This window comes from Fringilla coelebs (genome assembly GCF_963513975.1).
Source record: "Fringilla coelebs genome assembly, chromosome: 18".
Classification (NCBI taxonomy): Eukaryota; Metazoa; Chordata; class Aves; order Passeriformes; family Fringillidae; genus Fringilla; species Fringilla coelebs.
This window is the reverse complement of record NC_140044.1, coordinates 671,799-697,675: the sequence shown is the minus strand read 5'-3', so window position 1 is coordinate 697,675 and position 25,877 is coordinate 671,799. Positions and strand designations below refer to the sequence as shown.

The window sequence follows — 25,877 nt, the reverse complement described above, 5'->3', positions numbered from 1 at the left end:
GAGGACGTGCGTGCTGGTTTCGGGTGCCGTGGGATGAAGCAGCGCAGTTCAAACGCCCGGCCCCGCCCGCAGCCCGAGCGCGGCGCGGCCAGCGGGGCCCCGCTACCTGCCGGGCGCTTGATTGAATCCCGCCTTGACGAGGCTGACTCCGTAATCTGCTGCAGATGGTCACACAAGGTGGTCACCAAATGGTTCCTGCGCTAATCGCCGCTGCCCCTGCCCCCGCTCCCACCCCAGAGCTACCTGGCCGAGCCCGCCCGGCTTGGCGGGGACTTTGGGTCCCGGGGCATTAATCTGAGAGGAGGAAATTGCCGAGCCTTTGTCGCGGCCCCCCGGCTTCGCTGAGCAGCGCTGCTTGCCCGGGTGAGCGCCGGGACCGAGGCAGGGCGCTGCTGCCAGGGGTGCTGCTCTGCGGCTTTCCTTCAGAAAATGAAATGAAAAAGAAATTGCCACTCACCTTCAGGCCCAGCTCCCGGGGGCGTTTCTCCATGACAGAACCCCGAAGCGCTGCAGGGGCGGAGAAAGGCCAGACGGGATCACCCGTGTGTGGAGCTGGCTTGAGCTGGGCCCAAGGGCGTCCTGGCCGTGGTCCTGGACACTCTGCTCACCCCAACACCGCTCAGGTAGAGAAAAATAAATCCTTTTGCAGTAGTAAATTGAGCAGCTGGTCAGAAGAGGAAAGATCTGGACTACATTCATCACCCTGCCAAGGGACAGCAGCTGGTCCAGGGCTGGGCAGCACCTGGGGAGGCCCGAGGGGCGGGACATCACCTGAGAGCCGTGTCCCCAGGGCACGCACGGGGCTGGGCAGGGCCAGCAGCAGATGCAGCAGCAGCCCGAGTGCCAGTGGGCTGTGCTTTTGTGATTCAGAACAGGCAGCATTTCTTTTTTCCAGTGTTTTAAGGCTGCATTTGTGTTTGAATGCCAGCGGGATTTGTCAGTCGAGCCTAGGCTGCTCTCCACCCGGTTTATACCTTCCCTCTAAAAGCCTGGCGTCCCAGCCAGGCGCTGGACAAAGCCAGGAGCACAAGGGAGAGCAGCAAAGCTTGCTGAGGAGGAGGTTTCTCACAGCTCTCACCGCCGGCCTGACCAATATTAGTTGAAGCCCATTGAGAGGGAGCTGGCAGGGGTCCCCGGTGCGTCCAGCGCGGGATGGAGCGAGAGCCTGAGCGACACGGGAAGGGGTCTGGGTCCCCGTGTGGGGACAGCCCTGGCACACGGGGCGGGGACAGGGCCGTGCGGGCCCTGCTGCGGCTGTCAGAGCTGCGCAGCCAGCCCGGCCGGGGCTGCGGGGCGGCCGCTCCCAGCGCACCCGCTCCTGACCCTCCTTTCCAGCTCCTGCAGGTGGTCCCTTCCCAAAACTGGTCTCTTTTTTCCCTTTTTTTTTTTTTTTTTTTTTTTTTAACTGTTTAGCTGCTTTTGCGGCTCCAGGATTTTATGGATGGAAAGCTGAAAGTAATTAGTGCCCCTCCCCCGCTTCCTGTTGGGAAAAGGAAGAAAAGCACACACAAGAGCAAACCCAAAACTTCCTGCCCTGCTTAATAATCGAGTAATGAGTCCAACTCGGCTGGGAAAGTCAGTTTATGCCGGGTGAGCTCTTAATTAAAGAAGGGCCGAGCAGCAGCTCTGCTGACTTTTACAGCCACACACATCTTCCTGCTCCGAGCAGCCCCTGGGGGAGGCGGGGAGCCGGGGCCCGCGGGCGGCAGGGATGAGAGCCGGAGGACGCGTGTCCTCTCATTCATGGCTGGAAGCAGGGGCCGGGAGATGGCACCGGGGAAATGTGGGCAGGACAAAACCCCAGGCCCTGGGAGAGGCAGGCAGGAAGCCTGGCTGCGGTCTCTGAAGCACCCCAGGTTTCCAGGAGGCTGGGAAGGTGCAGGGCAGGTGGTGTGGGGCACTGGGAGTTTCATCCTGGGAATCCTGGCGGCAGCCTGGCCCTTGGTGCCCCCGAGGCGGAGACAGCCCCTCCCGTGCTGGAGCTCTGCGGTGACAATGGGCTGCGCCAGCTCTGCTGCCCCGCCACCCACACCGGTCACCCCCGGCGCTGGAGGCGGCTCGGGGTCCTGCCGGGAGCCAGAGGAGCTCTGCCAGCCCCGGGGACAGAGCCCTGTGCTGCGGCAGGGATCTGCTCCCCAGGGCATGCTCAGGGACACGGGTGAGCCCCAGGGGCTCCAGCAGCGCCCTGGGGACACCAGCAACCACCCGAGCGGGCTGGGAGGGACACGGCAAGCTCGCTCTTGTGCTTTCCACACGGAACCTGGAGATCTCTGCACCCCCGGCCCTGGCAGGAACTGACTTTTCCTCTCCACACATCCCCTCCGGCAAAAGCCACTTTCTAGGCACCTGCAGCCAGAGCCCAGGAGCACCGGGTGGGAGAAGAGCTGAGCACAGCACTCCCCCTTACAGCTGCATGTTCACCCCAAGCACCCACAAAACCCTATTATAAATTAACGATTTTATTGAATATCAATAAATTGTATATCATTATATAAAAAGTTTCATCAGTACAAAATTGTGGCACAAAAATATAAATACCAGTGTACCTTTGAAATGTAAACATCCTCTTTGTAATGATTCCATGAAAACAATGTCCAAAGAAAGATGCATTCAGGAGGCACCTGTCAATACCCATAAATAGGGCTTTTGGCACACACCTGTCGATGGACGGCCTTGGGACAGGCCACCATTGTGTCAGCTGACAAGTGCCTGCTATTAGTCACAGTTCTCTTGAAAAGCAGTTGTTAAGAGTCATATTAACAGGTGCTTGAGTGCATAGCTGCTCTGTAAACAGGGCTGGGGTTTGAAATGGCTACCCCTGCCTTTCATGGACACTGTTAATCTCGCAGGCATTGCAAATTGTCATTGTGCTGGGGAGAAGCAGCTGCTTCACAACTACTGGGATACTGTATTATTGCATAGTTGCACCTTCTACAGGCGGGTTATATACACTCGGGGTACGAGGGGGAGTGTCTTGTCCTTCATTAAAAAAATACTGGTTCTTAAAAGTTACCAAGTGGTTATGGTGTTACAAAAAAACAAAGCAAAACAAAAAAAACCAACAAATCCAACCCAAAACCCCCAACCCCCCAAGCTACATGGTCGCAGTGTTCAAGGGTGCAGGTCCAGCCCTGCAAGGTGCCGAGTGCCTCTGGCCAGGGGGCACCTGCCGAGGGGCTGGGGCAGGACCATGACCCCCGAGCTTCACACACTCGGCACGGAGTGCAGGCCTGCACCCCCAGGTGCCAGGGTGGGAGAAGTGGTCACAGCACCAAGCCTGAGCTCAGGAAGCTCTCAGGCGCCCACGGTGGGGTTCTTGGGATGTCCTGCACAGGGCCAGGAATTAGACTCGATGATCCTGACGGGTCCCTTCCAACCCAGCATCCTTGGCCATCGGGCTCTTGCATTGCACTGGAGGCACCAAGCGAGGAGAGGGAGGGCCCAGGGGCCAGAGGAGCAGCGTCCAGCCTGGTGCACACTGCAATGGCCACGGAGGAAACTAACTCCTAAAGAAACTAGTTATAATATGGGTATTTGTGATGAGAGAGGCCCGGGGAGCAGAGTCCTCAGCGAGAGCCAGAGCAGCCTGTCTCCTCATGCTTGTGGAGCAGCGACATGCGGGAGAAAGTCCGGGAGCAGGTTTTGCACTGGTACTTCTTTACATCTGAATGGGTCTGCAGGTGGGCGCGGAGATTAGAGCGGTCAGCAAAGGCCCGGTTGCAGTGTGTACAGGAAAAGGGCTTTTCACCTATGGGACAAAGAGAAACGCTCCCAATTAACCAGTGCATCAACACATGGGGAATATCAAAGAAGGAGCCATTCATTAGCCAAAGTTTGTGCAGAGCACAGTGAAAAGAAGTGCTGGCTGTCATTGTTCGAGGGAAAGCCGGGTATGTACAGCATCGCTTGGGGGAGAACTGCCAGCTTGGGAATTGTATGCTCCTGAAAAAACTTTCCTGTGAACCACGGAAAAATTAATGCTGGAAACATCTGCAAGTAGCACGGCAGTCACACAGACAAACGAAGACACGATCCTCGTCTGCTGTGCGGAGCCAAGCGAGGAGCTCGCAGCACGGCAGGAAAGCCGAGCGCTGTGTGTTAATTATATCATAGCAGGCAGCGGCTGCGAGGCGCCAGCCCAGGGTGAGTGGAGCTATTTCCTCTGCCGAGCCCCGCGCTCCCCCTTCTCCTGCCCGGCTCGCATTGAAAAGCCTGGCCAGGGCGAATTCCTCCCAGAAAGGCTCTTTTGGAGGAAACAAATGTGTATGCTCAATTTGGAAAGCACAATTAAGTCTACCCGGCTTCCTTCAGCCATCATCTTTAGTACCTTAAGAGGGTGTGAAATCAGTGCCAAGTCACAATTACACCGTCCCACGGACCCACAAAGGATGCTCGGGGGATGCTTTGTCGGGGCGGCCGCGGCAGCGGGGTGGGCTGCAGCTGCGCGCCCGGCCCCGCGCCAACAGGTGCCTGCAGCACCTGCCCGGGGCCGTGCCGAGCCCATCCCGGAGCAGCCGCGCCCGGAGCGGGGCTCGGCACCGCCTCGGGACCGAGCGCTGCGTGGGCAGCTCTGCCCCGGCTGGGAGCCCTCGCTGCGGGCACGGAGGGATGCTTTGGGAGCGGCAGCGCGCGGGAGGGGGTTCCAGCAGCCTCACAGCCCCCTTTAGGGCTTTAATTTGCAGGAGGGTGCGCCGTGGCTGGCTCCGGGCAGGCCCTGCGCTCGCAGCAGCGCAGATTTACAATCTGGGCCTTGACCCTGTGCTCCGTTCCAGCCAAGAGGATATTTAAAGGACATTTTCGAGAGATGTGCCAAGGGGGTCTGGGAAGCCCTTATCTTTCCAGATAACACCCGGCCCGCCGATTCGCTAGGGCAGCGGAGCAGGGAAGCGGGAGGTGATAAGGGACAGAGGGAGAGGGACAAGAGGGGACGTTACCAGTGTGCGTCCGGATGTGGCCCTGCAGCAGCCAGGGCCGGGAGAAGGCCTTCCCGCACATCTTGCAGACGCAGGGCAGCGTGTGGCTCCGGATGTGCATCTTGAGAGCCCCCAGGCTCACGTACTCCTTCTCACAGTACTTGCAGCTGAAGGATTTCCTGGCCTGGGCGTCGCAGTGCAATTGCTTGTGCTTGGAGAGCCCGGCGAAGGTGGAGTACGCCTTGGCGCACTGGGCACAGCGGAAGCGCTCGGCGGCGGCGGGGGCCGAGGCCGGGCTGGGGGGCCCCGAGCTCTTGCCTTCATCCTCCTCGCTGGAGAGCGCCGTCAGGTCCAGGGCGGGGGCCGCGCCGCCCGCAGCCTCGCTGCCCGGGCCGCCCGGGAACAGGCTGGACAGCAGCCCCGCGTCCCACACCAGCGGAGGGTAGTAGGCTCCGGGGCCGAGCACCTCGGGCGGGGGGATGACGGGCAGCGGGCACGTCTCGTAGAGCAGTGGAGCGGCCAGAACTGCTGGAGGCGGCGGCGGTCAGCGGGACCCGCGGCGCGCCCGGAACGGGGGCACCGGGGCCCGGCCCACCCCCGCGGGCTCGGTGGGACCCCATCCCAGGCCATCCCTCGGAGCCCCGCGCCGCACCCCTGAGTCGGAGGAGCAAAGGGATCCCAGCCCCCCCCACGGGAGCCCAGAGCCGCAGCCCACCCCGGGGCAAAGGTGACCGGCCTCACACCACAGGAACCCCGCGCCCCTGCCCGCCTTGCCGCGAGGGATGGGGTGAAGGGAACCCCACGCTTCCGCCCGCTAGCGGCACGGGGAGCTCCCCACGCACCCATGTGCGCCCTGTGAGGGAGCCACCGGAGCCACCGACATCCCCAGGGTACCAGGGAGCGGCTCAGCATCCCGGGATACGGGATCGCGCGCCACGAGGCGCACAAAACTGAAACGGACAAACAAATCCGCAACCCTGGAACAGTCGGTCAGTCCCTGCCCGCTTCTGCGTGGAGCCTTAGGGAGATCCCGCACCGGAGCCCCCACCCCGCGGAGCGCCCCACGTGCACGGCCCGTCCTGCCCACGCACCGGCCTGGCTCTCCAGCTCGCTGTAGTTGGGCTTCTTGCTGGCCGAGAAGTGCTTCTTCACCAGGAACGAGCGCGGCATCTTGCAGCCCCGGTGCCGCCGCCGCCGCGGGGCCGCGGAGTTGCCGCGCCCGCTGATATGGGCGCGGGGCCGGGGGCGCGGCGCGGGGCGGGCGCGGGGCCGCCCCCGGGGCCGCAGCCAATGGCCGGGCGGGACGGGGCGGGCACGGGCAGGTGTCGGCCCCGCCGCCGGGGCTGTGCCGTGCCGAGCCTTGCCCTGCTGAGCCGAGGGCTCGGAGCCCGGGGGCCGCTCCCACGGTGCGGCCGCGCTGCCCGCCCGGTGCCGCAGTACGAGCAGCCGCCGCCGCCGCCGCCGCCGCTGCTGCCCCAGCCGGTCCTGGCTTCTCTCCCGGGCGTTTCCCCGGGCCGTGCTCCCGCGGGTCCGGAAGCCTGGACTGACCCACAGCCCGTGCCCGACGCGGGCAGAGCGGCCGTGCGGGCTGGAGGAAGGCGCTGTGCCTGGCGGAGATCCCCGCACCCCTGCTGCCTGTCCTTCCCCACGGCTGTGCGGTGCAGGGTGGGACAAGCCTCTGCCCCGCTGGGACACCTATCTGAGGTGAAGCGCCCTTCACAGGTTAATAGCCCTCTGGGAAGAGGCAGTGACTTTTGGAGCAGCGAGATGGATTCGGCGCAGCCCTCGGTGACTCCCTCTCGCTGCCAGGGGTCAGGAGCACCTGCCCAGACACATTTTCTTTTCTGCTGGGAAGGTTTTGGGCAGCACAGCCGCCCCTCCAGCAAGCTCTCTGTTCTCTTCGCTGCTGCCTTCCCCTGACTCTTTTCCACGGGCAGGGCGGGTCACATAGCCCCGCTGAGGCACTCGCTCCCTGTGGCTTCCCGCTCCCAGGGGCCATGTGCCCATGGGAAGGTGCCCGGGCATGGCCGGCGGCTGCTGGGGCAGAGATGTAGCAGTCAGCGCAGCCTGCGCTCCCAGCTCATGCCGGCCCCCGGGCTCACGGGGGGTTTCCCCGCTGGAAGGGCTCAGGGCACGGCTCCAGCCACCTGCTGCAGAGCCGCGCTCAGCTCCGGGCCAAGGCAGCTGCTGGCGGCTGCGGCAGGAGGAACAGGTCCTGCTGGGAATGCTCCTCCGGCCCTGCCACTCGGAAAAGGGCCATGTGCTGGGCCACTCGTGACTCGGCCGTCACGCATCACACATCTCTGCGCCAGCCCCCGCTGACCACATCTTACTGTTTAGCCACAACGACGCGAAATGCAGAAGTGGGAGCAAAGCTTTCCACTGGCACGGCTGCAGCGCAGAGACTGAGCTCACCGTCAGCCTGTCCTCAGGGCAGGAGCGGCTCGGAAAGCCTGTCCTGCCAGCCACGCGCATCCTGCCCAGACCAGACGCATTTGCAAACTCTTCCCCTGCAGCCATGTGCTCTCGTGCTGGATCATCCCTCTTTTGCTGCCGAATGGCCCGTGGCTTTCAGCAGGTGTTTATCTGCAAAAGTCATCCCTGTATCATCCTGAAGTTCGGGGGAAAAGTGCCCCCGAAGGCCTTGGGGAATACAGCTCACAAAGGTCAGGTGCTCCCGTTCTCGGGGGTGCAGAGGTGCCGCTCCCCGGGCAGGGCGGGGCGGGAGCGGCACCGGGGCTCTGCAGGTGCCTCCCCCGGCCCGGCCGCTGCCCCCGCCGCTGCTCCACCTGCCGCGGATGTGGTTACAGCGGGGACACTCGCACGAGGAACACAGAGAGGTGGTTTTCTGTTCTTTCTGAAATGGTAATAATCAGATCTGTTCAACCACTGCGTGTGGAAACTTGCCTGTGCTAGGGGAAAAACGAGATCAAGGGAGAGCGACCTGACCTACCTGTGCCTGTGAGTCAGCACGACAGGGGACAGAGAGCAGGACGCAGGGGAGGGGAAGCTCGGCAGTGCTTCACGGGCTGGAAGTGGCAGTGAGTTTCTCGACCGTCCCACCCTCACCATCAGCTGAGCCCCAAGGTGCTCAGAGCAGACCTGCCACCAGCCCGTGGCACAGCTCCAGTTCCAGAAGCACAAGAACTGGCCCAAGGAGCTCACAAATACACTTCAACCACCTCCAGAGCAGCAAGTCTGCTGAAAAGTCTTCTTTTTACTTCCCTGGCCCCGTGTCTCCATGAATATCTGGCTGCAGAGCAGAGCTCCTCCCGCCAAGGGAGGCTGTGGTGGGAAGAAGAGGAGCTCTGGCCATGGGACGGGGCGTGAACCCTCACGGCAAGGCTGGAGAAGCTCCCTGAAGCCCAGGGCGGAGGGGGCTGGGGCCGAGCCCTGTGCCGGAGGAGCGAGCCCCGCTCTCTCCGAGATGCAAGACCTCCCTCTGCCGTCAGCGGCCCCGAGCAGCCGCCGCCGCTGCTCCGGGCTCATCCCCGGGCAAGGGACCCTCCCTCACTGCCCGGGGCGCTCAGGCAGCTCCCAGAAGCTCTACGGAATTATTGTTTTTAACCCCAGAATCTGTAAAGACAGAATAAATATGAGAAGGACCAGAAGAGAGATCTAAGCCAGTAGCAATGACACCAATTTTTCACTAAGTGCTGAGTATTTTCTGGAGCTTTGGAGAAGGAATAAGGAAGGAAAAGCAAGTTTTCATAGTGGTTTCAACAGCCCTCATTTGTACCACCCAGAGAATAATGTAATTGTCGATGAAATTGAATGAAGCGCAGACCAATGCAACTGTAACACAAAGCTGCGTGTCAGAAAAACAAACAAAAACCCACCCCCAAAACAGGCAAATGCTCCACTGTAATTTTTAGTATATTTAGACCAAAGAAAAGCTTTAGGACTGCAAACACATCCCTCATTTTCTTTTCCATGACTTAACACAGCCTTGGTTGGTTAATCCTTTGTGAGGTGGGCTCACCAGTGAGTGTCCAGTACAGCTGGGCAAAGGCCTTGAAGAAAATTTGCTGTTCTCTTTTCAGTCGGGTGACATGAAGACCTGGAATACAGCACTTATGCTTTGGCAAGATCTCGTTTTGCAGCCTAAGGAGACCATGGGGATTTACCGCTGCAATTCCACATGGAGCAATGCCTGTGCATTAGGAAATTAATGCTGACAACAATTTATCAGAACCATTAAGACCAGTCGTTGTCTGGAGACAAATTTGATAGAAGAGCTCAGCCGCAAGCCCGGCTCCTCCCATTGTGTCTCTGTGCTAATTGCGCTCCTCGGGCTGACTCCTTGTGCCAGACACGGGGAATTTCACAGCTCCGGGCTGGCCCGATTGCATTATCGCCACAATGCGGCTGCAGGATCAGCTGCTGACGAGGCGCCAGCAGCACTGCGCCCCTCCGGGGGACACCCAGCGCCTTTGGGAGCCCCAGCTGCTTTGCTCTACACCAAGGCTCTCCCTGCACCCAAAGGAGCTGAGCAGAGGCTGTGCACAGTGCACAGCACGCAGGTGCCTCCCACCCGTGCCTTTAAATCCATCAGGGAGTCTCAGTCGGGCGTGCCCCAGCGAGTGCAAACACTCTGGGTGCTCAAAGGAAACACGAGGACCACGAGGGAGAAATGACAAGAGCTGATACAAAGGTAGGATTTTATAAATTAAATGACCTTTATTTGTAACTTGTCTTCAAAAGTCAAAAACATGACAAAGTAATTGCTTGGAAGCTTCTAACTGCTCCTTAAACATTTTATCAGAGTTGCATGGAAGTGCACTTAGAACAGCAGCAGGAATCTGGATTCCTGGCAACGGGCATCACCAAACTGCACTGTGACCAGAGCCCAGAGATCCCCATCCAACCCCCAAGAGCCCATGACCTCTCTGCAGGCCAAGCACTACAAGAACACCCCCAAACACAGCACCTGCCCCACAGCACCAGGGGGTTCCACATCTCCCAGCCCCCCAGCACTGGGCACCCAGTGCCCACGCAGGGGCTCAGGGCGGGAATGTAACAGCTCCTACCACGGGAAAGAAACACAACCCGCAAGGGCAGCAGAGGTGCCAGAGCTCTGGCTGCACACCAGGCTGAACCTGGAGCGTGTTTCATTATTTTCAGGGTAAGGCTGTGCTGCCGTCTAGCAGAGCACGATGGGAGGAGCTTACTGCTCAGATCAATTAATTAGTACTCAGTTCTGGGGTGGGGCAGGCCCACTGCCCCAGTTCCAACAATCGCATTGGACATTTCAGCACTCTGATTTTCAGGTTCTGGTCAGGTGCCTTAGATCTCAGCAGCTCCACTGTGAACTTCTTGAAAGCATCACATTAAAATTAAGGAATCTCCATGGTAAAAGTGTAGGCTTGAACACAGAGTACCCACTGACTAGGGGCTGGAACTGTCCTGCTTTCAGGGGCTGTATTTTACTTTTCCTTGGAAGCTACACCTGGCTCTACACACACACTGCCTGACGGTGAACAATCCAAGTACAGCTTCAGCCACTTCAGGAACATTTCAATGAAGAATAGGAATTCAAAATACCTGATAAAATCTGTGATGCAGAAAGGAAGTACTATGCCAATGCTATGAATTACCTGTAATTTTCCCACCAGCTTGCCTTGAGAGATGGAAAACCCAAGAACATATACGAAAATTTTAGTTTAAATAGAAAGCCGAGGTATTGAAAAAAACCTTCTGAATTCCCCTATCAGCATAAGGCTTAAAATTACTAGGAAATCAGTTTCAAACCCACCAATTTAATAATAAAGCCAGCAATTTTGATTAATATTTGCTAAGATAGTTAAAAAATTATGCATTTTAACTAAGACCAACACTAAAGATCATTTTCCAGGCTAGAAATTATAGTAAGAATATGGAGGAAAGTAATCATCATGCATAGAACTGAAGTATTTTGAACTAGTTTATACACAGTGCAAAGATTTCCTAGGAAAGTTTGCAGTTTGAACACTCATACTGAAGATATGTTTTCCATACAGTTGGGAGGCTGCCTGTAAGGACTGAAACACTGGGAAATATTATGGAATCACAGGTATCAGAGGTCACTTAAATGACAGCTGGTCTGACAGTTACAGTTAGCACCTGAAGTCTCACTAAAGGGGCACAGAGCTACCAGTACACCTCACATACAATCACTTGAGATATGTAAATGAGATTGGGAAGATATTTATTAACTAGTTCAGGCCATTCCATTTGGAATGATTTTGATTTTAGACAGTCAAATAAACACAACCTCTAAAGAAACCTATAGGCATAGGTAAAGGAAAAAGCCTTGGTTCCCATGTGTTGATCTACAGTGAAACTGAGTCTAAGCAAGTAGAAAAATGGGGCTGGCAGGGCTGAATGTTAGAGACCATGATACCAAAAGACCGAATGGTACTGAAATATCAAACCAGGATTCAAAACTGAGATAGGATTAAAGTCTTCTGTACTTCTGGATGCCTGAGTTAATCTTGGGATGTGCAGGGAGAACTGCAAGGATGCTGGGCACTTCCCCCTCGTGGAAGCTTGGGTTTGCAGTAAATCCTCTGTCTGCATCACTTATCCCGCAGAGAGCGCATCAAAACCTGCGCCATCATATCATCTTCATCAGCATCATAATCCTGGAAGAGAGCAGGAACACTCCCACTGCAGCAGCCAGGCTGCCCAGCGCCCGTGGCACCGCAGAGCCGCGGGTCCCCGGGCAGCCAGGGCAGGCTGGCACTGCGCAGCAGGGAGCCCCAGGAGCCCCGGCTGGGCAGCAGGGCAGCGCACACCTACCACAAAGGTGTCGTAGGAAAAGCGATGGCGTCTCTGCAGGTGCTCCATGAAGTTAGCACTCCTGTAGTTGGGGTCCCCCCATGGCATTGAGGCACAAATTGGGCACACCTTCAAGGAAAAAAAAAGTTAGGGCCAATGCTAACTTGCAGAAGGGCAGGGACAGCCTGGGGAATGGAGCTGAGGGTTTGTGCTGTCACTGTTCTGTATGCAAAGTGATGGCCAGCAACTTGCTGGGACATTGAATGCAGAAGTCTCAGATAACCCCGAATAATTTTAATTCCTATCTTAGATCCCTGAAATGGAATGGCCTACTCTTCTCCCACGTTCTGAAAATCAGAACTCATTAAAGCCTCTTGCTTTAGGAGATTTCAGCCTTATTTCACAGTGGCAGGAAAGTTTCCTTTGTCTTTTCTGCAAAGTTTACTTCTCTCCAAGAGAAAAAAGAAACTTTATCTTCCTGAATAATCTGGAATTCCAAAAAACTTCCCAGAAAAATGAAAGTTTCCAATTCAGTTCCATATTTTAAAATTCCTCTTACATAAGAGGAAGTACCACAGATAGGTTACTAAAATGATACACTATTCTTTGCAAGCATTTCCCCCAACACTTTATAGAATTTTCTTGCTGAAAACAAGGGGGAAAGCAAGGAGAAAATTAAATGTCTGACTTTTTAAAAAATTACATTTTATTGCTTTGCTGTGCCTAATTAATTTTGAATGTGTGCCATTTTTCAAGGATGAAAAGGGCATGTGGCCCAGCTGCAGAGGGTGTGGAGACCAGAGAGCCACAGAAAGGTGACAGCAGAACCACACCAGGCTTAGAGGTATGACCAACACAGCCACGCTGACTGAACAGCAGAAATTACACCTACTTAATTCAAAAGTCTCTAACTCATTGTTTCAAAGGGCTTTAAGACCAGCCTTCACTGCAATTCTTGCACCAAGACTTTTTATTACCACTTGTTTTGCATCCATGCTGTGCAAAGCTTTGCAGTGTTCAACCAGCCCTTCTTGATCAAAGTTCTTCTCGCTGCAGTACGGGCACGGGAAGGTGAAGCGATTGGGGAAGCTCCTGGTGGGAGAAAAGGTGATTTACAAACACTGATTATTCAAGGCAATCATTCATGTGCGCAATTAAAGCAAGCTAATTTTAACAATCACTTTATAGACTCCTAACAGTATTTTAGGGAACTCAATATTTAGACTGAATTACGTTTTTCTGCAAATGTTCTGAGTGCCATTTATCACCTTTTTCTCAAATGTCAGGGCACCACCCACAAGAATGCACTGCCACCAACTCCCACTTCCCTCCTTTGTGGGTGAGTACAATCAGGAGAACAAGGCATTTTAAAAACCAGCTGCATCTACAGGATGCCCTGATCTTAGAGATGTCCCAGCAGAAGCAGCAGAGTTTACCTGGGCACTGCAGCCAGCTGCAGGATCAAGGCTCAGGTTTTAACTCCGTAAAAACTAGCACCCAAACTGAGCAAAGTGGTAAATTCTGCTTTTACTTCAAAAATCTTTCTTGTGCAGAGCAGCCTAGGATTTCAGAGCAGAGGTGTTACCTGGTGCTGTGGAGGGGCTCTTTAGTAACAGCTTTGACACCTTCCATGATGTAATTCTGGTACTTGGAGCAGGAGGCTGCGTGGCTGCGCATCTTGGACAGGTACATCTGTGCAGGCAACAACGGCACAGCAGGTGAGCCCAGACCTCCTGACACACGTTTAAACAACAGCAGCTAACATGGAACACCCCAGCAGCTTTCAGCAGAAGGGCTAAAGCAGAAACTCCAAATACTTCAGCTAGCCAAGCAGAAAACTTTTGAGACTACAGGTCAGCTAAGCTGTAACTCTCCTGTCTGTGGTATGTTACCACACACCCCTGCTACAGCAGCAACGTCCCACTGCAACTTTAAAATCAGAATCTTTCATTAGAAATTCATTTCCTGAAGAGGTAACAACAAAAAACTGTGGAAAGAATGTCAACATCTGGGTGCTGCCTATATCAAACACCTTCAGCACATATCAGAACAAACACTTTGACCTGATTTTGCAAAAAGCTGAGGAGGAAACAGCTCGGTGGACACATCTTGTGTACCGAATTTCCAAACACTTTCGTACTTTTTTATTGCAGCCATTGCAAGTGGTTTCTGTCGTTTCAATTTGCTTTTCCAAGTCCAGAGCTCTGCTCCCAGGTGACAGGGTGCTGCGGCACACCCCACAGACTGGCTTCTTGGGCTTCAGGCATTCCTGCAGGCACGGTGTGCAGAAGCTGTGAGAGAGAGAAGGAGCAGGTGGTGAGACAGCCCTCTAGGCACCCGCAGTGCCCACTGCCCTTGCATGGCCTCTGCCCAAAGCAGTAACAGAGCCTTGAGACTGATATAAAGAAAGGTAAGAAGGAGCTGCTGGCACCTGGGCATGAAGGATCCCAGGCTGTCACACCCAGAATTGTTTGCTGTTGGACAGTGCTCTGTGCCCTCGGCTTCTAGACACAATCATGGAATAGTCTGGGCTGCAAGGTCCCTTAAAGCCCACCCAGTGCCACCCCTGCCACGGCAGGGACACCTCCCACTGTCCCAGGCTGCTCCAGCCCTGCCCAGCCTGGCCTTGGGCACTGCTAGGGACACAGGGGCAGCCCCAGCCGCTCTGGGCACCTGTGCCAGGGCCTGCCCACCCTGCCAGGGAGCAACTTGATCCCAACACCCAAGCTCAGCCTGCCCTCTGGCGGTGTGAAGCCGCTGCCCCTTGTCCATCCACTCCATGCCCGCATTCCTCAGGGGAGACGGGAAGCGAAAGTGGAAGAACATTGGCTTCCTTTCCTCCCGCTTTGCTTTCGTTTTCTCCCTTTAAGGCCGCTCCAGCCCTGCCCTGCCCAGCCCCGCTGCCGGGGCGCAGAGCACCGTGCGGAGCCCCTGCCCTCATCCCCGCCGGGGCCCGAGCCGCGGCTCCTCCCGAGGCCCCGCAGCCCCCGCGGCCCCCGCCCCGGCCCCCGCGCCCCGGCCCGGCGGCGGGCGCTCACACGTGTCCGCAGGGGACGCGCACCGGGCAGTCGAACACCTCGAGGCACACGGGGCAGGTGAGGCGGGACAGCGGGTCCGCCCGCCGCTCCGGGGCCCGCGACGGCCCGCCCGCCGCCATCTTCCGCCGCGCCGCCAGGGGGCGGCCCTGCGCACGCGCGGCCCCGCCCGGCGTTGGGGGCGTGACCGAGCGTTGTGGGCGTGACAGGCTGTGGGCGGGGCGCACCGGGCGGGCGGGGCCGCCATCCCCGGGCACTGCCGGCGGGCGGGGCCCCGCGCGGTGCCAGCGCCGCTCCGGGCACGGCGGTGGCCTAACGGCCGGTGGTGTCACAGCCCCGCAGCCGTTCCACGGCTGCTTCTCTCCCGGCTCTCCCCGGAGCGCGGCCATGCCCCTCGCGCCCCGCCTAGATGACGTCACGCGGCGGAAGTGCTCCCGCCTCGCCATTCACTTCCGGGCCGCCGCTGCCGCCGCCGCGGCCCTGCCCGAGCCGTGAGGGCGGGCGCGCTCCGTCCGCGGCACCGGCCGGGCCTCCGCGGCTCCGCCGGGGCAGCGCGTCGGGACGCGGGGCAGCATCCCGGGCGCCGGCCTCTTCCGGTGGAGCGGCGGCCGGTCCCGGCGGCGGCGCGGAGCGGTGAGGGACGGGACAGGCCGCGGAGCGGGGGCTTGGCCCCGGCGGGTGGGCGGGCGGCGCGGCCGCGGCACAGCGGGAGCGGCGGGGCGGCCGGGGGCGGCGGGCGCTCCCGGGGCCGGTGGCGCCGCGGAGGCCCAGGCGGTGCCCGGGGCTCCGCGCCCCGGCTCTGCAACAAGTGTCCCGGGCACGGAGCGGCCCCGGGCGGGCGCCGGGCGGGCGGGGGTCCGCGGGCTGCCTGCGCTGGCGCCGCTCCCGCGCCGCTCGCAGTCGCCGCGTCCGGGAGCAGTTCGGCCGTTGGCGGCCCCGGGAGCGGCCGCGCTGCGGGCGGAGGGTGCGCCGTGGGAGCAGGGCGGGTTTGCCCTGCTGTACCCTGCTGCTGCCCAGGGCTTGGTACAACCCCGCGGTCAGAGTAGTTGGTTCTCTCGCGTGACGTTTGGCTCTGGACATGGTTAGGAACATTCTCTTGTCTCAACAGCTGGCACTGGACTCTGATCAGGAGTTTCTGTTCTCACAGCTCCGGGAAACGTTGGCCTTTGGCGTGAACACCTTGCGGCAAAGCAGCCTCCTTCCTCTGTGCGTTCTGCCAGTCGGGGAGCTGCTGAAACCTATATTTATCCGTGCCTGCTCGCATCGTGAGCTCTCCAGAGCCTGTAACCATGGATGTTGCTGCTGGGTGGGCTGCCGGCACGGGGAGGCCGTGCTGCCCGCAGCTCTGTGCTGGAGCAGCTCTGGCAGGGCTGCCGGGCTGTGCTGTGGCACAGTGTGCTGTGCCCTGGCTCGGGTGGCAGGCACGGGGCACAGTCAGGGCTGGCCTGGGCTCTGCCAGCCTCGATGAAGGCTCTCCCATCAGCTGGGGCTCGCTGACCCTGCCGTGCCTCGTGTGTGGCCAGCAGCTTTGTTTGGTAGCTGTTGGCAGTGGGGATGGCAGAGCTGTGGTGCTGAACGCAGCTCCTTGCCAGCACAGGATCACTCCGTGTCCTGGGGGTGTTCTGCTGACGTGCCAGACAAAGATCTCTCTCTGCAGTTCTCGTGTGCAGCTCTTCTTGCCAAGGAACAGGCTCTGCTGTCTTTGTCCACAGACTTCATCCTGCACAACTTGTGGAGGAATGTGGGGAGGGAAGGGACTGCTCCTGGCCCTTATGCTCAGATGTTAATTTAGCACTCCACATTTCCTGTGATTCACAGCCTGTCTCTTGACAGGAGCGCGTGTGCCTTGGAGGAGAAGCAGAACTGCTACTTAACTTTCCCCACACGAGGCTGGCACTGAGCACAGCCTTTCATCAAGGAATGTTAACTGCCGGGCTGTTGATTTTGTTGTTTGTTTGTTTCCCTGGCCTCTTGGTTGTTGGTATTTTGTGTTTTGGCTCCTTTCCTTCAGTTGGGAAGTTATTTTCCTCTAACACGAGTGTTGATCGGTGTTCTAGCAGCTGCAGTTAATACTGGGTGAAGAGTCTTTTCTGAAATGCTGTTTGAGACTGACTGCATCTGAAACAGAGCACTGAATTCTCCCAACTCCTCTCCCCTCAGGTCAAGACCTAGTTTGTCTTTTCATGTAGCAAACAAAGCCTGTGGTCTGCTTTGTGATCATGGGTTTGCAGGAGGAGTCTGTTGGCCTGTGAATTACCTTGCTTCTGGTAAAGCAGCGTTTGGGAGATTCTTTTGCCACCAGCTATTTCAACTCCGTGTGTGAGCTCAGTGCTCTGGAAATGCAGATCAGTATAGCCATAAAAACAGCCATCCCTGCAAACTGAAACGTACCCGACAGAAGCACAGAAATGGTTTTACTCAGCTCCCATAACGCAGCTGAAGGTGGTAGGTGTTTCTTTCCTGCCGAAAAGATCCCAGTGGTGTTTGCAGCTGCCAGCTTTCAGCTGGGATTTGGGCTGTGGCTTGCAGCAGTCGGGAGTGGGTCCTGAGAGGTGGCTGCAGAGCTGCCCCAGCTGCACTGGGGCACCAGCAGGAGGAATGTCAGTGAAAATGTTAGAAATCAAAAGGCAAAGTCAATAAACCTGCTCAGCCTAGGGACAGTCCTGTGCCACAAGAGGCAGGGGGGAAAAGCAGACGCTTTCACAAAATGGGCAGGGACCTGGAAAATGTGTGGGGAATGGTGTTGGAAAGCAGGACAGTGGCATTTCTGTGGCTCCTGTGCCTTTGGAGAGTCCTGCAGAGGCTGTGTCCCTGTTACAAAGCCCAGAGGGGCAGGGCATGTCTGGGGTGTGTGCACCTGGCATGACTTGTGTTTGTTTTCAGTTTTTATTCCAGGCCAGTTGCTATTGCTGAAGATTCCTAACGCCAGATACCCAACCCACTGCCAAATAACCATGAAAGAGAGGAGGTAGCTGCCCCCAGCGGAGGGAAAATCTGATTTCAATGGATACAAAATATAAAGACGATTTATTTAGGAAGTATGTACAGTTCCACGAATGCAAACTGAATGCCTCTGACAACAAGCAGCGTCCTATTAATGATGAGTACTTGCGAGTGGCAGCAGCAGCCTTACTTTGCCTTCCCAAAATTGATCCCTTTTATAGATTCCGGTTGATAAAATTTTATGAGATGGCTGAAAACTCACTGAGATCTGTGAAATCCTCAAGTTTACATTGTCTCCATAATGCATTCAACATGCTTGAGACAGTTGGGATTAATCTCTTTCTGTACCCCTGGAAAAAGGAGTTCAAAAACATTAAGGTAAGATTTTTTTATATAGCCATAGCAAGAACATGATTTATTTTTCTTTCTGTGAACACATTTCATTTGTTTCCTTTAAAGGCCTCTCTTTTTTCCATTTATAGCATTTTATATATATATATATATATATATATATGTAATATTTATATATATTGCAGTAGGTAAACAGAAACCATAGGAAAGCTCTTTTGTAAAATAAGTAAAGTTTGAGAGATGAGAATATCGGATGAGAGTATCCCCAGAGCAGAAGTACAAGCACTTTCTGCACTTAGAGTGTGTATCAAGTAGGAGAAGAACTTATTTAAGGTTGTTGTTCGGCCTCCCCTGCTGCACTGTTTCATTTTTACTTGGAGAGGCTTTCCCTGTGGTGAGTGGTCAAGCTGGATTTGAGCTGACTGAGTTTGATTTGTCCTGCCACTGCTGTTACTGGACACAAGTATTAAACCCAGGGCAGGTGTTCAAGTGGATGCTTTGCTGAGGTTCCTACAAGTTGTATGATAATGGTGAAGGAACTTCTGCAAAGGAGTTGTTTTCAGAGTATCTTTGATCTGCTTGTCAATGCTCAGTTCCTGATGTTTTGATTTTAAGGTGCTGGCAGGTTCCCAGAGGGAAAAGTGGGATCTCACTGCTGGTATTGGGTGCTGCAGTCCCATTGGGAGCTCTGTACAGTTGAGTTTTGTGTTTTATCTTTTGCCTGTGGTGGGCAGACTGCTCCTGCCTGCACTCAGAACAGGCTGGACTGGGCTAAGCATATCCCTCAGGTGTGCCAGATGCTGAGGGGATTTCAGCTTGCAGAAACTCATGTCTCTGCTTTTGGGGCTCTTTTAGTGGAAGTTTTAAAATTAAATTAAATAAAACTAACATTTGAAACTGCATAGTAACAGTACACAAAGAAGGGTGCCCCTCAAGCATATTTAAAGCTGAATTGGACTTTGGCACTCCTGCAGTAATTCTGAGTTCCTGTTAGCTCCAGCTTGTCCCTGCGTGGAGTAGTTCCCAAATCCTGGCCTTTTTGCCTTTCATGGTAGACTTCTGTAAAATGAAACATGTCCGGTGTGCATTAAAGTTAACATCAGTGCAGAGCAGGGTGATTTAAATCACCAGGGAGGACATTATGCTAATCAGGATTTTAAATTGAATGAAAACTCTCCTGCTTTGAATTTCCCTCATGTGGAATTTCCATCTGCTGAGCAGGAGGGATGCAGAAATGGAGCTCATCTTGCCAAGGCAGTTGCATGTGTTCAGAGCCATTATTGTTGTATTTAATTATATGGTCTCTGTCACTGAATTATCTGAACATCTCGTCCACCGCTGAATTTGTAACCTAGTTTTCCTTTTATTCCCCCGGGCCCCTCAGACCTACACTGGACCCTTTGTTTATTATGTGAAGTCTGCTCTAACAGAAGATGACGTGAGGCAGATTCTGAACTACATGGGCTACGTCCAGGAACTGGGAACAACGTTTAAGCTCAAAGAGCAGGTCGACGCCATTCAGGTGAAAATGATTTCCTTTGAGCTCTTCCTGGCCAAAGTGGAATGTGAGCAGCTTCTGGAGATCCACCTGCAGGTGAAGGACAAGGGTTATTCCGAGGTGGATGTCATCCAGGAGCGCAAGAGCAGCAGCGAGGACGTGCGGGGCTGCTCGGAGGCCATGCGGCGGCGCCTGGAGTGCAAGGAGAGCCTCAACACGTCCATGGCGCGCATGGTGCTCCAGAAATCCGCCAGCGAGCGCGCCTCCAAGGACTACTACAAGCCAAAGGTCAGCAAGCCTTCCAAGTCAGTGGATGCATATGACAGCTACTGGGAGAGTAAGAAACCGCCTCTGATGAGCTCGCTGAGCCTCAGGAAGGAGCCGATTTTGGTCGATGCGGAAGATGACATTAAAGATGAAATCATCCGTCCCTCACCCTCTCTGCTGACCATGTCCAGCTCCCCACACGGCTGTTCAGATGAATACTTGCCAACTTCCTCTCATCACAATGGCATGCTAAGAACAAATGTCCCTTACAGCTCCTATTTTTCTGCTCAAGAGGACTTAGATTTATATACTGACCCTGATTCTAGAAGCGTGTTGAATTTTAAAAGACAAGATGCTATTAAGCCCGATGTATGGCTGTTAAAAAGCGATGCCAACCCTGTTTACCACAAACGCACCCATCTAGCCAAAGAGACAGCTTCCTCCAAGTGCCAGAACTGTGGCATACCCTGTGGCGCTTCTGTGTGCCAGAAGTGTGACAGCCTGTTCGGCTCGAGGCAGGAGTACCCAGCAGTGAAGCAGAGCTCCTACTCCATCAAAGCCCTCCCGAGCGATGGCTTGTCCCCTGCCTCGGCTCTGAGGGAGAAATCTCAGTACACATCACAGACTCAGAGTCAAGACAGAGCTGCTCAGTTCGGTTCCAAGCCCAAGCCTTCGGGCACCTCGCGCTGCGGCTTCTGCAACCGCTCGGGAGCGGCCAACACGTGCACCTTCTGCTCCAAGGTCTCGTGTGACTCCTGCCTCAGCGCCTACTACTACGACCCGTGCTGCAGGAAGAGCGACCTGCACAGGTTCCTGCCCAACAACCAGCTGAACTACAAATCATCCCAGCTGTCCCACGTGGTTTACAGATAGACTGGAAGAGTCTGTTTGGGAAGGGAAGGGAAGGGAAGGGGGAGAGGAAAGGGCTATCCTAACTAATGTTCTGACTCCACACTGACCTCTTGCCAAAATCACATGTCCAGATATTTGGAACCATGGTTCAGTGATCAGGTGCCAGTTCTTGATTTTTGTGGCTTCACAGATGCTGCAGATCCATTAGATTTCATGCTGCTATAATTTAGGTAACTCCTAAATGAGCATTGCTTTTTAACTTACATGGGGGAGAAGAGCACATTTTTCCTTAAAACTTGGCAGCTGTTGTATTTTTAAAAAGTGACATCATACCTTCCTATTATATCATATCTTGCCCAAATAAAACCAGGCAGTATTTGAAAATAAAATCTGAGAATCAAGATTCTCGTTTTCTATGAGTGATGAAACCACTGCCAGTTTTTGATAAAGTATGACTTCAAAATGTGCAGGAAATATGAGAATGGCTTGTTTTGCCAACAAGGACTATTTTTTCATGCGTGTCTGCATTTCTTGATCTCCAAAATGCAAACACCGTGACCTTTCTTCCTTTTGTCTTTGTTTCCTCCTTCTCCTCTTCTCTCCTGGTTGTTTGTCTCAAGCTTATATAACCTGAATCTGGACAATATGTGCTTTATTTTCCAGTGTTGCCAATATCATCCTTCTGGGTTTCACTGTATGGTATTTTAAAGAGGTGATCCTGTATCTGTGTCACTCAGATGATGCCTGGAGTTCTGTCCTCTCAGATGAGTGTCCATTTTCTTTCTGTTGCACATGGTTTAAGTACTGTTCTTTGTACTGTAAATAGGTGATTTGGAAACAGTTTATTTTTAATAAATATTTAATATGTTGAGTCCTTAAAAGTGGTAGAATCATTATAACTATGAAGTCTCTCTGGGTTATTTGTTCAGGTGACTTTTTGTTTTTCCTTGTACTGTATTTCATAGCTTATTATAGCCACTGTGGCAGAATGATGTTCTTGGCTCTGATCAGTTCTTGGGTTTTAATCTGACATTTTTTTTTTTCCCTCTGATAAGGCTGGCGCTCATCTGAGTGGAGTCTTGTCTAAGAATTGCAGGATTTTGCTTTCAGTGCACGCTTTTTCTTTGTGGTTATGGAAATTGTAAGTATCAATGTTCTGCTTGCTCCCAAATTCACTGCCAATCTGTCTGTAGTGTAGTCCAGCAAGTAAAGCACTGGCCTGGTTAAAAATCAGAGCTCATTTGTGACTCCTGTTCAAGTGAACCCATCAGTTATGGATGTGAATCAGATGATGACCTTTGTCTCCTGCTATAGCACTTGGGAACCCTGGCTGAGAGCCAGGACTCCCTTGTGTTGGGCTCTGTACAGTTTAACCCCCAAACACCACACGGTTATCAATAGACTTTAGTTTTTTATGAAAAGAAAACCCCCTAAGAATCCTAACTCCCTTATTCCAACTATAGCTAGTTAGGACAAAGTATCAGGCAACCTAATCTGATGTGCAGAATTAAATGTGTTTAAAATATCTGTAAAGAACTCTAGCTGAGATGTAAACTGTAGTCCACTTTGCACTGAAATTATTCACTTTGGGGTTTTTAATCACTGTTAGAGTCTAGGCTTCTCAACTTCAATGTCCATTACTCCCTGTGTGACAGGAACATGCATGAATGATCGTTTGTCTTACATTTTTTGGGGTGGGGGGGCTTCAGGTAGGTAGAGGGGAAAATTACATAGGCTAGTGTTGTAAAATAGCTAAAATAATTTTAGCCATAACTGGGTGTCAGAAGCATTGTGGAAATAAGATGAAACCTGGGTCTTACAGAGGGCTGAGAACAAAAAGTTACTGTCCAGTTTGCACTAAGAAACAAAGTGAACAAAGTGTGTTTAACAATCAGGGAAATTCTGAATCAAGGGACTGCAGCTGAGCGTAATGTCAAGGGCAAGTACTGCCTTGTTGACCCTGAGGGTTGGGGTTAATATTGTTTAAGTGAATGATTTTAAGGTTTTCAATCTTGTATGTTTTTTATAAATATATATATATATAAATATGACACAAATGTAGATACATTATGTATATAGTGAAGAATTTAAAAACAATTTTACTATTAAAATGCAGTCTAAGGGTGGTTTTAATTTTGGTGGTTATTTGGGTTTTGTTCACCTTCTGCAGTTTCATGCCTGTTTGGCTGCTCTACAGTGTATCTTCTAGTTCACCAGTTCAATTTCCATATGGCTCCTCACACTACAGTGAATAACTAAAACTGTGATGCCACGTAATTTTTATGGTGACCAGGGCAGGGGCTATACCTGCTCTGAAAAAGAGAAGTCCTCTGTATATATGTCATGGAATCCTGTAGTACAAGCCTGTGTTGAATTGAAGTGATACCATGCTCTATTTTTGTGTATCTTACTGTATGAGGTTGCTGTGATTGATACAGTAAAATATATGCGAATTTAAAATGCAGGTGTTTTGCATCTGATTTGTTTAAATTAATTTATGTTTTGAAGGAATTTAAAAATAAAGAGGCCTTTAAGAAAAGGCTTCACTCTTTTCTTAAAGTGGCGTGTGCATGTAGGTGTCTGTTCCCAGGTGCGTTTGCATGCCGTGAGCCGCTGCTCGCAGGGTCTGTCCGTGCCCGGGCTGCTGAGACAAATCCCCCCTTGGTTTGCAGCCTGAGCAGCATGACTCAGTGCTCCTGGAGCATGTGAGCCGCTCTGGCAGCAGTCTGCAGCAGGCTCAGGTGGGGTGGCAGCAGGTTCTGGGCCATATGGAGCTCCCTCCATGGACCCCAGCCTCGACTCTCCGTGGCGCTTGCCTGACGAGCTTCCCGAGCGAAGCTGCATCTCCCAGAAGATGTGTGATACTGCTGAGGTACAGTTTGGCACTTGAATTAGGCCTTCTGGCTCCTTTTGCATCCTGCTAGCTCTGGAACAAGAGAATCCTCAAGTTCCCAACGAAATCATTCCTTTTGTTTGTTCCTTGCGTTAAAAGCATGTCAGGTGTATGCTGAAGTGCCCATTCTACGAGTGTTTCATCGTCTGCTGTGTTTGCTGGAAGTTCCAGGGAGGATTATAAAAATCAAGCTCCAGGTAACTAAAATGTTTTTGCAGGAAATCTTGCCTCACACCGTGATGCTTCTTGAGCTGACATATTTCTGGTGCATATAAAACAAGCCTGTAAGCTGTCTTGCTGCCTGGCATCTCTGATTACAGACCTCTAAGTTTGTTTGCTGCTTTGGCTTTCAACAGAAGCTTAAAGGTTCCATACACGGTTAAGTAGTTTAGACTTGATGAACTGGCAGCTCCTTAAAGTTATTTTCTGGAAGATGACTGTAGGTTACGAGCATTTAGTGCACATTGCTAACTATGCTGTAGAATGTTTTTAAGGGAAGAGATTCATCTTTCCAGTATTTGTTTAGAAACAAGGGCTAATTGAGCATGGTAATAATTGATACACTGCCAGAGCGACTGGGAGAAAAGCAGGAGGTGACTCTTGATGTACCTGGTTTGACTCTGAAATCAGAGTGAATTAGGCCTTCTAGCATGATCATTACCATGGTATCTCAGCAGCTACTGGGTTGGGCTGCAAATGTCCCTGTTTGTTATTTCTGAAGGCAGTCTCCTGTGATTCCTTCTGAAAATCATGGACTGTGGCTGTGTTTGTCCAAGATTGTAAGTACTTTTCTTTTTTACAGTTGATCATATTCCCCTGGGAAAGGTTTTCTGTAACTGGTCTTGCCAGTCTGAAAATGTAGGGGCAGGGGATCAGTAACTGAGCTGGTCTGTGGTTTTGTACTCCTGCACCCTGCTGTGAAAAACCAACTTGGGGCAACGTGGAAATGAAGAGGATGCAGCACATCTTACAGCGCTGGGAGGAAGGGAGCAGCTCCTTTGCCTCCCAAACCCTGCAGACAGCCACAGAACAGGCTGCTCCGTGCGAGGAGAGGGTAGGAGAGCCAGGGAGCAGCTGCTGCACAGCTCTTGCTGTGTGTGTGCCAAGGGGCTGCTCCTCGGGCACCAGGCTCTGCGCTGGCACAGCCTGGCATGGTTTGCTCTGGGGGGCTCCGTGACAGCCTGGGCTGCAGGTCCCTATGCCAGGGCAGCCCTGGGCACCTGCCTGCCACCAGCTCTGAGCCAGGCTCGGAGAGGCAGCTCTGCTCCCGGGCTCTGGGAGCCTGCACTGTGCTGCTTGCACTGAGCCGGGCTCTGGGAGCCTGCACTGAGCCAGGCTCTGGGAGCCTGCACTGTGCTGCTTGCACTGAGCCGGGCTCTGGGAGCCTGCACTGAGCCGGGCTCTGGGAGCCTGCACTGAGCCAGGCTCTGGGAGCCTGCACTGTGCTGCTTGCACTGAGCCGGGCTCTGGGAGCTCGGGCACAGCGAGGAGCTGTCGCTTTTTTGGAACCAGCTGCTTTGCTGCCCTGACCGCCGGAGGAGAAAGGATCTGCTGCCCGTAGGAGATCCTGGATGAGGGCTGCCCCTTGGCTCCTGCCATTCCCTAGGGTAGAGCTGCCCAGGCTTTTCCAGAGGCAGGCAGAATGATTCCGGCCGTGCTGCCACGGAGGCTCCGGAGAGCCGCGTTCGCATTTCCTTACCCCGAGAGCAGCAGGCTCGGGGGCTTTGCTCACTGCTGCTCCGTGGGGTGCCCTGCTCCCCGTCCTCTCTGCTGGCAGCAGCAGCTCTGGCTCCTGCTGCTGTGGCTGAGCAGAGGGGCTGGGAAAGTCATCTTGACACCCAGCAGCCTCCTGTGTCAGGCAGGGACTTGCAGTGAATGTGGAAAGGCTTTGTGCAGAAAAAAGGTGGACAGGTGGAAATGGTCCAGATAAATACGAAACAACCTGCTCTGGCTCTGTTTTTTTTTTTTTTTTTTCCTTGGCATCAAGAAGAAATTTCTCTTCCAGCATTCAGAATTTGGGAGGCACTGTCGTAATTTTTGCAGGGAACTTTACACGAGGTTAGAGATTGCTTTAATTATTGATACTTCTAATTGATGAGATCTTTTCTGAGTGCTGCAAATCCTGAATGTGAGTGATGGCAATTCTGGAGCTTCTGCTCAGGCTGGGCTTTATCATACAGAGTTCCTGCTTTGAGATGAGGATGTGAAATCCTTCTGACTTGGGTAATAGCTCCCATTTTTTTTTCCTGTCTTTTCTGGGCTTTGAGTTAACTCTGCACTGTGCAGGTCTCTGAAGATAGTGTCAGAGTTCCAACGGCTGTAAGTGGTGCAGGAGCAGTCCTGGCAACTTGTGTGTGGCAGCTGCT

General features: G+C 53.9%; 3 protein-coding genes across 3 annotated transcripts; 1 reads left to right on the top strand and 2 right to left on the bottom strand.

Moving 5' to 3' along the window:
- Nucleotides 1-2,524: 2,524 nt before the first annotated feature.
- Nucleotides 2,525-6,093, bottom strand: SNAI1 (snail family transcriptional repressor 1). Its single transcript, XM_084217811.1, has 3 exons — nt 6,005-6,093; nt 4,935-5,438; nt 2,525-3,748 (listed from the first exon to the last, which is right to left on the bottom strand). Exons 1-3 carry the CDS (start codon nt 6,081-6,083, stop codon nt 3,567-3,569), a joined length of 765 nt encoding a protein of 254 aa, XP_084073937.1. The 5' UTR covers nt 6,084-6,093; the 3' UTR covers nt 2,525-3,566.
- A 3,493-nt stretch (nt 6,094-9,586) lies between these two features.
- RNF114 (ring finger protein 114) lies at nt 9,587-14,854 on the bottom strand. Its single transcript, XM_084217675.1, has 6 exons — nt 14,711-14,854; nt 13,813-13,963; nt 13,258-13,364; nt 12,650-12,764; nt 11,694-11,801; nt 9,587-11,536 (listed from the first exon to the last, which is right to left on the bottom strand). The coding sequence occupies exons 1-6, from the start codon at nt 14,827-14,829 to the stop codon at nt 11,471-11,473; spliced, it is 666 nt and encodes a 221-aa protein (XP_084073801.1). The 5' UTR covers nt 14,830-14,854; the 3' UTR covers nt 9,587-11,470.
- Nucleotides 14,855-15,168: 314 nt separating this feature from the next.
- SPATA2 (spermatogenesis associated 2) lies at nt 15,169-23,124 on the top strand. The gene is made up of 3 exons (XM_084217740.1): nt 15,169-15,340; nt 17,591-18,028; nt 19,386-23,124. The coding sequence occupies exons 2-3, from the start codon at nt 17,711-17,713 to the stop codon at nt 20,637-20,639; spliced, it is 1,572 nt and encodes a 523-aa protein (XP_084073866.1). The 5' UTR covers nt 15,169-15,340; nt 17,591-17,710; the 3' UTR covers nt 20,640-23,124.
- The last annotated feature ends 2,753 nt before the right edge of the window (nt 23,125-25,877 follow it).